This window comes from Xenopus tropicalis, chromosome 2, assembly GCF_000004195.4.
Source record: "Xenopus tropicalis strain Nigerian chromosome 2, UCB_Xtro_10.0, whole genome shotgun sequence".
Classification (NCBI taxonomy): Eukaryota; Metazoa; Chordata; class Amphibia; order Anura; family Pipidae; genus Xenopus; species Xenopus tropicalis.
The window spans coordinates 179,176,987-179,191,584 of record NC_030678.2 but is presented as its reverse complement, the minus strand read 5'-3'; the positions used below and the strand labels follow the sequence as shown (position 1 = coordinate 179,191,584).

Below are 14,598 nucleotides of genomic sequence, written 5' to 3'. Positions count from 1 at the left end.
AGGCACGGGGGGGTTACTTACCTGTAAGGGGAGGTACACAGGCACAGGGGGAGGTTACTTACCTGTAAGGGGAGGTACACAGGCACAGGGGGAGGTTACTTACCTGTGAGGGGAGGTACACAGGCACAGGGGGAGGTTACTTACCTGTGAGGGGAGGTACATAGGCACAGGGGGAGGTTACTTACCTGTAAGGGGAGGTGCACAGGCACAGGGGGAGGTTACTTACCTGTGAGGGGAGGTACACAGGCACAGGGGGAGGTTACTTACCTGTAAGGGGAGGTACACAGGCACAGGGGGAGGTTACTTACCTGTGAGGGGAGGTACACAGGCACGGGGGGGTTACTTACCTGTAAGGGGAGGTACACAGGCACAGGGGGAGGTTACTTACCTGTAAGGGGAGGTACACAGGCACAGGGGGAGGTTACTTACCTGTGAGGGGAGGTACATAGGCACAGGGGGAGGTTACTTACCTGTAAGGGGAGGTACATAGGCACAGGGGGAGGTTACTTACCTGTGAGGGGAGGTACATAGGCACAGGGGGAGGTTACTTACCTGTAAGGGGAGGTACACAGGCACAGGGGGAGGTTACTTACCTGTGAGGGGAGGTACACAGGCACGGGGGGGTTACTTACCTGTAAGGGGAGGTACACAGGCACAGGGGGAGGTTACTTACCTGTGAGGGGAGGTACACAGGCACGGGGGGGTTACTTACCTGTAAGGGGAGGTACACAGGCACGGGGGGGTTACTTACCTGTAAGGGGAGGTACACAGGCACAGGGGGAGGTTACTTACCTGTGAGGGGAGGTACACAGGCACGGGGGGGTTACTTACCTGTAAGGGAAGGTACACAGGCACAGGGGGAGGTTACTTACCTGTGAGGGGAGGTACACAGGCACGGGGGGGTTACTTACCTGTAAGGGGAGGTACACAGGCACAGGGGGAGGTTACTTACCTGTGAGGGGAGGTACACAGGCACGGGGGGGTTACTTACCTGTAAGGGGAGGTACACAGGCACAGGGGGAGGTTACTTACCTGTGAGGGGAGGTACACAGGCACGGGGGGGTTACTTACCTGTAAGGGGAGGTACACAGGCACGGGGGGGTTACTTACCTGTAAGGGGAGGTACACAGGCACGGGGGGGTTACTTACCTGTAAGGGGAGGTACACAGGCACAGGGGGAGGTTACTTACCTGTGAGGGGAGGTACACAGGCACGGGGGGTTACTTACCTGTAAGGGGAGGTACACAGGCACAGGGGGAGGTTACTTACCTGTGAGGGGAGGTACACAGGCACGGGGGTTACTTACCTGTAAGGGGAGGTACACAGGCACAGGGGGAGGTTACTTACCTATAAGGGGAGGTACACAGGCACAGGGGGAGGTTACTTACCTATAAGGGGAGGTACACAGGCACAGGGGGAGGTTACTTACCTATAAGGGGAGGTACACAGGCACAGGGGCACAGGCACAGGGGGAGGTTACTTACCTATAAGGGGAGGTACATAGGCACAGGGGGAGGTTATTTACCTCTAAGGGGAGGTACACAGGCACAGGGGGAGGTTACTTACCTATAAGGGGAGGTACACAGGCACAGGGGAGGTTACTTACCTGTAAGGGGAGGTACACAGGCACCGGGGGAGGTTACTTACCTATAAGGGGAGGTACACAGGCACAGGGGGAGGTTACTTACCTATAAGGGGAGGTACACAGGCACAGGGGGAGGTTACTTACCTATAAAGGGAGGTACACAGGCACAGGGGGAGGTTACTTACCTATAAGGGGAGGTACACAGGCACAGGGGGAGGTTACTTACCTATAAGGGCAGGTACACAGGCACAGGGGGAGGTTACTTACCTATAAAGGGAGGTACATAGGCACAGGGAAAGTAGCTGTATGGGCAGGTAAGTTGGTGCATAGAGCCCAGTGTATAGGGGTACAAGGATATTAATGCAGAATGTTGTTCAGGTGCTGCGCATTCTCGAGCGCCACGGCCCCTCTGCAGAGACAGTCAGCGCAGACGACCTGAGCAGTGTGCGCAACAACACTTACCAGATGGTGAGCCTGTTGGCCGAGGAGCTGCCACAAGATGGAGACGGGCCGGGCCCTATCCTGGCATATATGGCATCGGAGGGAATAATGGAGAGAATCCTGCAGTGGCACCGGCGGCGCGAATTCACTGAGGACAAAAAGGTATTTAACCCATTAATAGGTTGTACTTTATTTATGCTCCTGGCATTGGGAACCCTTGCTGTATTGCTATGATTGGGTTGCCTGGATACTCATATGGGTACTTTGTGGCTCTTTATTTACAGGTGGAGCAGCTGAAGCTGTATGAGATGCTTATCAGCCAGTCACGCCAGCCCCTGCTGCGATACCAGCCAATCCTGCGCCCCCTGGTCACACTCCTGAGCACCTTCTCCCCCGGCCCAGCTGCCCCCGTGCTTGAGAATAACCTGGTGCTGCTGCTCAACCAGTTGTGCGTCTCCCTGGCACGGGAACCCTCCACCCTGGAACTTTTCTTCCAAGGTCCCTCTGGGAGCGACGGCCCTGCCAACCTGCTAATATTCTCACTGCTCGTGCCCTTCATCCACCATGAGGGAGTGATCGGGCAGCAGGCACGGGATGCACTACTCCTTATCATGGCAATGTCATCCGAGAACCCAACCATGGCCAAGTACATAACCGAGAACTCCTTCTTCTGCCCCGTGAGTCTCTTTCTGACTTTTGTGCACTTTCCAATCTCTACCAAGGAATTACTTATTCCCTGTCTAACCTGACTGCCCTTACAGTAAAGAGCCCCTTCCTATGCTGATGGTGAGATCCCCTTTCCTCCCCACCCCCAATGTATCACTCATTACCCCTCTCTGGGTAGGGTATCCCATAACCTGACTGCCCTTACAGTAAGGAACCCCTTCCTATGCTGATGGTGAGATCCCCTTTCCTCCCCACCCCCAATGAATCACTCATTCCCCCTTTCTTGGTAGGGAATCCCATAACCTGACTGCCCTTACAGTAAAAAGCCCCTTCCTATGCTGATGGGGAGATCTCCTTTCCTCCCCACCCCCAATGTATCACTCATTCCCCCTCTCTGGGTAGGGAATCCCATAACCTGACTGCCCTTACAGTAAGGAACCCCTTCCTATGCTGATGGGGAGATCTCCTTTCCTCCCCACCCCCAATGTATCACTCATTCCCCCTCTCTGGGTAGGGAATCCCATAACCTGACAGCCCTTACAGTAAGGAACCCCTTCCTATGCTGATGGTGAGATTCCCTTTCCTCCCCACCCCCAATGAATCACTCATTCCCCCTTTCTTGGTAGGGAATCCCATAACCTGACTGCCCGTACAGTAAAAAGCCCCTTCCTATGCTGATGGGGAGATCTCCTTTCCTCCCCACCCAACAATCACCCATTACCCCTTTCTTAAATGCCATAATCTGGGCATTCAGTAAAGAAACACTTCTAATGCTAAAGGTGAAATCTCCATTCTAGTCTGATATAGTTACATAGGGTTGAAAAAAAGACCAGAGTCCATCAAGTTCAACCCTTCCAAGTAAACCCAGATGATGACTTGTTTAAGCAAGTGGCATCTCTCATACATTACCAAGGGCACAGCTGGGGAACAGATGGCTCAGAATGCACTTGCCCCGGTATAACAGTGATACTGCAGTAGGCCCTGACATCCCACACATTTCCCTGTATGTTCAGTGCAGCTGTCTGGTGTATCCGAGCTGCCTCCCACTATGGCCGGTGCCACACAGGCCTCACTAGCAGCTACCAGTTGGCTCGTGTAGAAATAATGTAACGGTGTAGGCTTTGGGGATTAAATCAGGCAAGTTGTACTTTGCAAAGGAAAGTTCTGATCTTAAGAGAAATATGGTACTCACTGAGTATTAGGGGCACTGAATGTATTTTGTTACGTGCCCATCTGTATATGGCACTGGCTCTAATGCAGCTGATCGTGAAGCCGCTGCCCCCTGTTTATAAAGCACCAGTATATTCTGCATGCCTGTACAATAGTGGCTACACTGAACACACAGACTTACATTAAAAAAAAAAAACCATATAAAAGGTATAGAGGGCTCTCCCGCAACAAGCCTCTCTGTATGTTTCCCAGCGCGCACTGAGCTTTGTGTTTCTGTTTGTTCAAATGAAATTTTTTCCGATGTTCTCTCGATAGATTCTGGCCACTGGCCTCAGCGCCCTGTACTCTTCTCTGCCACGCAAAATAGAAGTTCGGGGAGATGACTGGCACTTCCTCCGGAGGGAAGATTGGATCGGGGTTTCATCTCTCGTACTCTTCATGAATTCCCTGGAATTCTGCAATGCCGTAACCCAGGTACATGCCCACTCTGACACCTGGGCGCCTTACACTTTAAGCTGCCATAGAGTGGTGCTCTGTATTGGGGCTGTTAGGGACAGGGACTGTTTAACATCTCAGGCCAGGTGTGCTAGACATGTTACCTCCACCAAGTCCCACGCAAGCAATTTATTTGTCCTGTATTGTCCTGGCTGCTTGCACACAGAGAAAATGCACAGAGGAATCATTTGCATGCACTTATATTATGTATCTCATCCACGGGAAAGCCAAGGGGACCCTAACTGTTGCCTCAGGTTCCCTATCTGGTAGTGCCCTGGCAGCCTTCTGTTTGTTATGCCATTACTGGCCTGTAGTGCCCGTTACAGTAGTTATGGGTTTTCTCACAATTGCACATGGATCAGCTCTGTTCTGCATTAGTGCCAATATTTATAGCCATTTACTCACTGGCCCTCTCTGCTCTCTATAGGTGGCTCATCCGCTTGTTCAGAACCAGCTGGTAGAATACATTCACAATGGCTTCCTAGTGCCTGTAATGGGACCTGCACTGCACAAGGTATGGAGCACTGTGAACTGGGATTGCTGGGCAAAGGGAACTGGGATTGCTGGGCAAAGAGAACAGGTTGGGGATTTGGGGTAAAGGGAATAGAAGAGGGGGACTCCAGAACAAAGACACTGAAAAGTTGGGGTGCAGAGAAGGAAACAGATTGGCCACTGTTGGAAAAATAATGGAGGAGAGGACACTGCTGGAAAAGAAATTGAGAGGGAGGACACGGTAGGAAAATGTAGCACTGGGGAATAGGAGAACAGAGTGGTCACTGCAGGTAAAAGGAACATTGGAAGGGGGCACTGTGGGGAGAGAGATACAGGAAGGGGAGAGGGAAGAGAGTGGGAATGGGAATTGTACTGGGAATGTTAGGGAGAAGAGATACAGGAAGGGGCACTGTGGGGAGAGAGAAGAGAGTGGGAATGGTAGGGAAAAGAGATACAGGAGGGGGCACTGGGGGACAGAGAAGAGAGTGGGAATGGTAGGGAAAAGAGATACATGAGGGGGCACTGGGGGACAGAGAAGAGAGTGGGAATGGTAGGGAAAAGAGATACAGGAGGGGGCACTGGGGGACAGAGAAGAGAGTGGGAATGGTAGGGAAAAGAGATACAGGAGGGGGCACTGGGGGACAGAGAAGAGAGTGGGAATGGTAGGGAAAAGAGATACAGGAGGGGGCACTGGGGGAGAGAGAAGAGAGTGGGAATGGTAGGGAAAAGAGATACAGGAGGGGGCACTGGGGGACAGAGAAGAGAGTGGGAATGGTAGGGAAAAGAGATACATGAGGGGGCACTGGGGGAGAGTGAAGAGAGAGGGAATGTTAGGGAAAAGAGATACAGGAGGGGGCACTGGGGGAGAGAGAAGAGAGTGGGAATGGTAGGGAAAAGAGATACAGGAGGGGGCACTGGGGGAGAGTGAAGAGAGTGGGAATGGTAGGGAAAAGAGATACAGGAGGGGGCACTGGGGGAGAGAGAAGAGAGTGGGAATGGTAGGGAAAAGAGATACAGGAGGGGGCACTGGGGGAGAGTGAAGAGAGTGGGAATGGTAGGGAAAAGAGATACAGGAGGGGGCACTGGGGGAGAGAGAAGAGAGTGGGAATGGTAGGGAAAAGAGATACAGGAGGGGGCACTGGGGGAGAGCGAAGAGAGTGGGAATGGTAGGGAAAAGAGATACAGGAGGGGGCACTGGGGGAGAGAGAAGAGAGTGGGAATGGTAGGGAAAAGAGATACAGGAGGGGGCACTGGGGGAGAGCGAAGAGAGTGGGAATGGTAGGGAAAAGAGATACAGGAGGGGGCACTGTGGGGAGAGAGAAGAGAGTGGGAATGGTAGGGAAAAGAGATACAGGAGGGGGCACTGTGGGGAGAGAGAAGAGAGTGGGAATGGTAGGGAAAAGAGATACAGGAGGGGCACTGGGGGAGAGTGAAGAGAGTGGGAATGGTAGGGAAAAGAGATACATGAGGGGGCACTGTGGGGAGAGAGAAGAGAGTGGGAATGGTAGGGAAAAGAGATACAGGAGGGGGCACTGGGGGAGAGTGAAGAGAGTGGGAATGGTAGGGAAAAGAGATACATGAGGGGGCACTGTGGGGAGAGAGAAGAGAGTGGGAATGGTAGGGAAAAGAGATACAGGAGGGGGCACTGTGGGGAGAGAGAAGAGAGTGGGAATGGTAGGGAAAAGAGATACAGGAGGGGGCACTGTGGGGAAGGGAAACAGATGTTGGGGGCACGGCAGGGAAAGGACCAGAGGGGGAATGGATCTTCTTTCCCTAATGTAAATGTTTTCCATGTCGTTCCCTGCAAGACTTCCATCGAGGAGATGATTGCCAGCACAGCCTACTTGGAGCTTTTCCTGCGCAGTATCAGTGAGACCCCCCTGCTAAAAACCTTCCTGCGCTTTATCCTGCTACACCGGCACGACAGCAGCACCATCCTGCAAACACTGATCAGCCGCATCGCCAGCAACTCCCGGGTAAGATGGGGGGCAGCTAATGCTGTTATTGGCCATCAATGCACTTCTGGGAGGCCTGCATCATTCCCAACATTCCTGCCCTTCCATGCTGAGCCTGTAGTGTTGCCAGACTGCAGCTATAGGCCACACTATTTCTATTTGCCGGGGCCAGATACTAAATTCTGAGAGGGTTATTGAGAAGTAGAATAAAATCCAATCACATGCATCTCTAGGCAGCAGTGCAGTAAATGTAAGGGGGCCTTACAGTGTATTTGAGTATGTCTTGAATGCATGGCATAAAGCAAGATCAGCGTTATCAGCAAGTTATTTGAAGGCTTGTTAAGGGATCACATTCAAAATTATGTAGTGGAGAATGCCATTATGAGCAGTAATCAGCATGGCTTTATGAAGGACAGGTCATGTCAGACCAATTTAATTGCTTTTTATGATGAGGTAAGTAAGAAGCTGGACAGTGGGGATGCAGTAGATATAATCTATTTGGGTTTTGCCAAAGCATTTGATACCGTTCCCCACAAACGACTGCTTTCTAAGCTAAGGTCTATTGGTCTTAGTGAAGTCGTTTGCACATGGATAGAAAACTGGCTACAGGATCGGGTACAGAGGGGGGTTGTTAATGGCACATTCTCTACTTGGAATAAGGTCCTCAGTGGGGTCCCTCAGGGTTCTGTACTGGGTCCACTTTTGTTTAACTTGTTCATAAATGACTTAGGGGAGGGTATTATGGGTAATGTATCAGTGTTTGCAGATGACACAAAACTCTGCAGCCCAGTCAATTCTATCCAGGATGTGACATCCCTGCAGCAGGATCTTGACCAACTGGCAATCTGGGCAGCTAAGTGGCAGATGAGATTTAATGTGGATAAAAGGTCATGCACCTGGGATGTAAAAATATGCAAGCCCCGTATACCCTTAATGGGACTGCACTAGGCAAATCCATAATGGAGAAGGAGCTTGGAGTCCTTGTAGATAATAAACTTGGCTGTAGCAAGCAATGCCAGGCAGCAGCTGCAAGGGCAAACAGGGTATTGAGCTGTATTAAAAGGGGTATAGATTCACGGGAGGAGGGGGTTATTCTTCCCCTTTACAGAGCGCTGGTAAGGCCCCATCTAGAATATGCTGTTCAGTTTTGGTCTCCAGTGCTCAAACGGGACATTACTGAGTTAGAGAGGGTCCAGAGAAGGGCAACTAAGCTGGTAAAGGGTATGGAAAGTCTCGGTTATGAAGAAAGACTGGCCAAGTTGGGTCTGTTTACACTGGAGAAGAGGCGCTTAAGAGGTGACATGATAACTATGTATAAATATATAAAGGGATCATATAATAACCTCTCTAATGTTTTATTTACCAGTAGGGCCTTCCAACGGGCACGAGGGCCCCCACTCCGTTTAGAAGAAGGGAGGTTCCATTTAAACATTCGGAAAGGATTTTTTACAGTGAGAGCTGTGAGGTTCTGGGGTCCCCCCTCCCCGAATCAGTCGTGCTGGCTGATACATTATATAACTTTAAGAAGGGGCTGGATGGATTCTTAGCAAGTGAGGGAATACAGGGTTATGGGAGATAGCTCTTAGTACTAGTTGATCCAGGGACTGGTCCGATTGCCATCTTGGAGTCAGGAAGGAATTTTTCCCCCCTCTGTGGCAAATTAGAGAGGCTTCAGATGGGGTTTTTTGCCTTCCTCTGGATCAACTAGTAGTTAGGCAGGTTATATATAGGCATTATGGTTGAACTTGATGGACGCATGTCTTTTTTCAACCCAACTCACTATGTTACTATGTTACACTATGTAAAGCAGTCATAGGAGTAACAGGAAATAGATTCCCCCATGAAACATACAAAGTGACACTGCAGTGGTGTAAATGCAAACAGTATTGCCTTGTATTTCTGTATATCTGCTACATGGTGCAGTCTCAGCCCCAGTGGATTGTGGGAGCACTTAACGTTGCCATTTTATCTCTGACAGCTCTGTATGGTGTCGCTCACCCTGTTCCGCACTCTGCTCAACATCACCTGTGAGGACTTCCTACTGCAGCTCGTGCTCAGGTGATTCCTCGGGTCCCCCCCCCCCCGGCAGTTCTGCCCCTCACTTACCCCAGATGTGCATGAGTAATGGCTTAGTGCCAGGAAATCCCTATAGGCCTCCCGTAGCACCTTCCCATTCCCCAGTATACAGAGTCAGGGCGGCTGAATGACCGTCACAGGTCGGTCTGTGTGTGTCTCACCCGTGACTGCCCCCCTGTACAGGTACCTGATCCCCTGTAACCACGTCATGCTGAGCCAGAGGAGGGCGATCAAGGACCTAGACCTTTACTCCAAGACTGCAGACAAGTTCCTGTCCCTGATCCCTCGCTGCTGCCGCAAGGAGAATCTCTGCCCCCAGGACAGAGAGGAAGAACATGCAACTTGGTCTAAAGGTGAGACGTGGCCTCTTTGTGCTGTGGGGGGGTGCAGTTAAAGGGACACTCCATGATATTTATGGGGCACTTTCTATTTCTAAATGACACTGTTACACAGCAAATAATTCCCTCTGCCATTTAACCTTTTATTCTTCAACCAACAAATGTATTTGTAGCTGTAATATTGGTGTGTAGGCGCCATCTCAGTGCATTGTGCCTGAGTCTGAGCTTTCAGCCAGCACTACACATTAGAACTGCTTTCAGCTAACCTATTGTTTCTCCTACTCCCATGTAACTGGAGGAGTCCCAAGCCGGACTTGGATTTCTTACTATTGAGTGCTATTCTGATACCTACTGGGAGCTGCTATCTTGCTCCCTTCCCATTGTTCTGCTGATCGGCTGCTGGGGGTGAGGGGGGGGGGATATCACTCCAACTTGCAGCGCAGCAGTAAAGTGTGCCTGAGTCTGAGCTTTCAGCCAGCGCTACACATTAGAACTGCTTTCAGCTAACCTATTGTTTCTCCTACTCCCATGTAACTGGAGGAGTCCCAAGCCGGACTTGGATTTCTTACTATTGAGTGCTATTCTGATACCTACTGGGAGCTGCTATCTTGCTCCCTTCCCATTGTTCTGCTGATCGGCTGCTGGGGGTGACGGGGGGATATCACTCCAACTTGCAGCGCAGCAGTAAAGTGTGCCTGAGTCTGAGCTTTCAGCCAGCGCTACATATTAGAACTGCTTTCAGCTAACCTATTGTTTCTCCTACTCCCATGTAACTGGAGGAGTCCCAAGCTGGACTTGGATTTCTTACTATTGAGTGCTATTCTGATACCTACTGGGAGCTGCTATCTTGCTCCCTTCCCATTGTTCTGCTGATTGGCTGCTGGGGGTGAGGGGGGGGGATATCACTCCAACTTGCAGCGCAGCAGTAAAGTGTGCCTGAGTCTGAGCTTTCAGCCAGCGCTACACATTAGAACTGCTTTCAGCTAACCTATTGTTTCTCCTACTCCCATGTAACTGGAGGAGTCCCAAGCCGGACTTGGATTTCTTACTATTGAGTGCTATTCTGATACCTACTGGGAGCTGCTATCTTGCTCCCTTCTCATTGTTCTGCTGATCGGCTGCTGGGGGTGAGGGGGGGGGGATATCACTCCAACTTGCAGCGCAGCAGTAAAGTGTGCCTGAGTCTGAGCTTTCAGCCAGCGCTACACATTAGAACTGCTTTCAGCTAACCTATTGTTTCTCCTACTCCCATGTAACTGGAGGAGTCCCAAGCCGGACTTGGATTTCTTACTATTGAGTGCTATTCTGATACCTACTGGGAGCTGCTATCTTGCTCCCTTCTCATTGTTCTGCTGATCGGCTGCTGGGGGTGAGGGGGGGGGGATATCACTCCAACTTGCAGCGCAGCAGTAAAGTGTGCCTGAGTCTGAGCTTTCAGCCAGCGCTACACATTAGAACTGCTTTCAGCATTCCATGTTGCTTTTCCCCTAACTGCCATTATTTTCCCTTTTGCAGCTCACGGGAGCCCAAGTATTGACACTTCCTCAGTCACCACAGTGCCAAGGCCCTCTACCCCCTCCCGTATGGGCTTCTTCATGCGCCAGTCCAACGCCGCTCCGGAAAGTCCGTCCTCCCGATCTCCAAGCTTCTCTCTGCCGGATGCGGTGATCGGTAGCCCACGGCACAGCTCGCTCTGCTGGGATGAGGTGGCAGAGCTGGACGGCAATTACCTGGAATACCTGCAGGAAGCCCGGGCAGCCATTGATCGCTGTGTCCATGCCTGCCGGGCCTGGTCTGCCCCCTATGATGGAGAGGAACCCAGCCCCCGCAGCCTGTCGCCCTCTACCCCTGATGAGGTCACGGTGTCACCTGACTACTTCTCTCCTCCGCCATTCATCAAAGCCCACGATGGTAAGGAGCGAGAGGCTCGCAGACACAGCGCCACCCCTAGGACTAAGAAGCGCAGCCTACAGGAAGAAGGCGATGGGGAGCGGCTGAGCACTTTGAATGGAGGAGGGGCGGAGGAACGGCATACCGAAGGGTCTGTAGATGGCGCCAGCGTCCCAGTTTTGAATGGAGCGCTAACAGAGGAGCAGGGGTACCTGGGTGGTACACCGAGGGGCCCAGCAATGGGGGGCCATTGTGCTGAGGATGTGGAGGTAAAAAAAGTGAAAAGGGAACCGGCGGAGGAGAGGGAGAATTCTCATTCAGAAGAGCGGAAGCCACTCCTGGTGTCCGAGAACGGCTCCCAACAGAAGTCCTATGGGAAACAGCAGCCCTGGGGGTCTATCAAGTGGGAGACCCCAGAATCCGTTGACAATCTGATTGAAGAGTTGCTGGCCAGGGCGCCAGCTGAGACTAATGGGGCCCATATAAACATTGAGAAGTTAGGGGAGGAACTGGGGGAGATGGAGAACAACATGAGGGAAGCTGCGAGGCAAGAAGAACTGACGGCGGAGCAGCACCAGGGTCCCACCAAGGAGGAACAGGAGGAAGTGGAGTACCAAAACTGCGAGGCAGAAATCACCAAGAGTCGGGCAGACTCCATGTCGCTGATACTTAGCAGCCCTCTGAGAGCACAAAATGGAGGCCAACCCTTCACTGGTAAGAAGGGAAAACTGACCTGAACTCTTAATAGCCCGGGTGTAGTTATATTGAAATCATCTGCTCTCATTGTCTGCTGCTTTCTTTCCCATGGTCGGGGTGGGGGGCATGAACACAGCTTCAGGGGCAGATTGGGTTTTTGACCTTGCACTGATCTGTATGGGTGATAAGTAGCCTCCTGTAGAGGCCGAAGCTCCTCAGCCTCCCTACACTGTCCATAGAAATCAATGTAAAGGGGAGGTACACCTTCGAGTTAACTTTTAGTATGTTATAGAATGGCCAGTTCCAGTCAACTTTTCAATTGGACATTGATTATTTCTTATAGATTTGGGGGTCACTGACCCCTGTAGCCAAAAACGATTGCTCTGTGAGGCTACAATTTTATTGTTATTGCTTCTTTTTACTTAGTTTTCTATTCAGGCCTCTCCTATTCATATACCAGTCTCTCATTCATACCACTTCCTGGTCGCTAAGGTAATTTGGACCCTAGCAACCAGATAGCTGCTGAAACAAAAAGTAAAATAACAAAAAAACTACAACTAAAAAATGAAGACCAATTGCAAATTGTCTCAGAATATTACTCTCTACATCATACTAAAAGTTAACTCAAAGTTAAACAAAGACCTGCAGTTAAGACTTCAGGTGCCCATACACGTAACGATCCGCTCGCCTGGTGAGGTCGGCAAGCTAGCGGAACTAGCAGGCCCATCGTTGCTGCCCCTACATAGGCCGATAAGCTGCTGAATCGGTCCAAGGGACCAGTATCGGCAGCTACAATCGGCCCGTGTATGGCCACCTTTAGTCTAGTCCCTTGTGTACCTTGGGAATGAGAACAGCCCAGAAGCAGGAAGTGCAGAGAATCAGAACTCCCCAGTTGGAATACTACTGAACGGGGATGATGAAGGGTCTAATTACCCTGGGGATGTCTCTTATCTGAGCAAGGAAAAGTAGAGAGAATCAGAACTTTTGAGCTGGAAAAGCACTGGACGTGGGGTGATGTGGGATCTAACTACCCAGGAGATGATTCCTGTGTGACCATGGGAAAGAGAACAGCCCAGAAGCAGGAGGATAAGAGCTTTATATAAAATTGCCTTCTCTCTCCCCAGGGCCATTTATCGGGGTGCTGTTTGCCAAGCTTGAGACCATGCTGCAGAATTCCCTGTACGTGAACTTCCTGCTGACTGGGATCATTACCCAACTGGCGTGCCACCCCCAGCCGCTGCTCCGCTCCTTCCTGCTCAACACTAACATGGTGTTCCAGCCCAGCGTCAAGTCCCTGGTGCAGGTGAGAATACACGCGTGTGTGTGTGTGTATATGTGTGTGTGTGTATATATATATGTGTGTGTGTGTGTGTAGCCAAGTATATAATGTACATCCCCCCCCTTGTGTCGTATGTGTATAACAGGAAGAGGCGGGTCAGTTCTAGCGCACAGCGGTGTAGGAATTCCATGAGAATCACATTTCTCTCTATGGAATGTGCCCCCCCTGCCCCCAGACACCCAGAGCAATGCAGCCATTTCCTAAAGGCAACACAAGGAATGTGGGGCTGGGGCTCTAGGAACTCTGCTGAGCTGTCGGTTATACCTGGCATGGCTCCCATGGTGCTCTCTGTCTGCTCCCCCTGGCACTACACTTCCCAGCATCCCCTGTGGGTTGGACTTGCTCACTCCTCAGGGGCCACCTTCCTTTACTTCTGCCAATGTAACCACAAAATGAACAGCCAGTAGTTTATCATGTAACAAACCCGCTGCCAATCTGATTGTTATGTTAAAACTTCCATCTGTGCCCCCCCCACAGGTTCTGGGCTCCGTTAAGAACAAGATCGAGGCCTTTGCAGCCTCCCAGGAGGATTTCCCCACCCTCCTGTTTAAGGCCAAGAAGTTCCTGATTGCCCGGGGGAAACTGGACTGGAGTGAAAACCAGATGTCTGTTCCTGCCCTGCGTCGCTCCGACACCCTGGGTAATGGGTGCTAACGGGTCCCGTCTGGGCCCAAATGCTTCCTGCCAGCCCTTAGCAAAGGAGGGGTTCAGCTTTAAGTTAACTTTTAGTTTGTTATATTTATTTTTCAGAGTTTTTAAATGATTTGCCTTTTCTTGCAGACTTTTTCCAGCTTTCTATTGGGGGGTCACTGACCCCGGCAGCCAAAACACTATTGTTCTGTCAGGCTACAGGTTTATTCTTATTACTTTTTATAAGTCATCTTTCTATTCAGGCCCTCTCCTATTCATATTTGAGTCGCTCATTCAAACCAATCCCTGGTTGCTAGGGTCATTTGTATCCTGGCAACCAGATAGCTTATGAAGCTCCAAACTTGGAGAGCTGCCTTCAAAATATAAAATAACTAAACAAATAAAATTGAAGTTGCAGATTGTTTTAGGATAGCACTCTATATAAAGGGGTTGTTTACCTTTGAGTTAACCTTTAGTATGATGTAGACAGTGATATTCTGAGACAACTTGCAGTTGGTCTTCGTTTTTTATTTTTGTGTTTTTTTAATGATTTCACTTTTTGTTCAGCATCTCTCCAGTTTGGAATTGCAGGAGCTATCTGGTTGCTAGGGTCCAACTTACCTTAGTGACCAGGGAGTGGATTGCATGAGAGACCGGGATATTTATAGGAGAGGGGGCTGAACAGAACGAAAAGTAATAAAAAGTAACAATAAAATTGTAGCCTCACAGAGGAAATGTTGTTTGGCTGCTGGGGTCGGCGACCCCCATTTGAAAGCCAGAAAGATACAGAAGAAGGAAAATCATTTAAAAACTATAAACAGTTGA

At 50.6% G+C, this 14,598-nt stretch overlaps 1 protein-coding gene across 1 annotated transcript in view; it reads left to right on the top strand.

The window, feature by feature from the left end:
- Positions 1 to 14,598, top strand: part of fam160a2 (family with sequence similarity 160 member A2) — a 42,525-nt gene that overhangs the window by 24,597 nt on the left and 3,330 nt on the right. The window contains exons 3-12 of the mRNA XM_031897435.1: positions 1,964 to 2,188; positions 2,311 to 2,703; positions 4,178 to 4,336; positions 4,785 to 4,871; positions 6,658 to 6,825; positions 8,783 to 8,862; positions 9,064 to 9,233; positions 10,734 to 11,822; positions 12,929 to 13,107; positions 13,621 to 13,783. Coding sequence (XP_031753295.1) covers positions 1,964 to 2,188; positions 2,311 to 2,703; positions 4,178 to 4,336; positions 4,785 to 4,871; positions 6,658 to 6,825; positions 8,783 to 8,862; positions 9,064 to 9,233; positions 10,734 to 11,822; positions 12,929 to 13,107; positions 13,621 to 13,783 — 2,713 coding nt within the window. The remainder of the gene's footprint in view (positions 1 to 1,963; positions 2,189 to 2,310; positions 2,704 to 4,177; positions 4,337 to 4,784; positions 4,872 to 6,657; positions 6,826 to 8,782; positions 8,863 to 9,063; positions 9,234 to 10,733; positions 11,823 to 12,928; positions 13,108 to 13,620; positions 13,784 to 14,598) is intronic.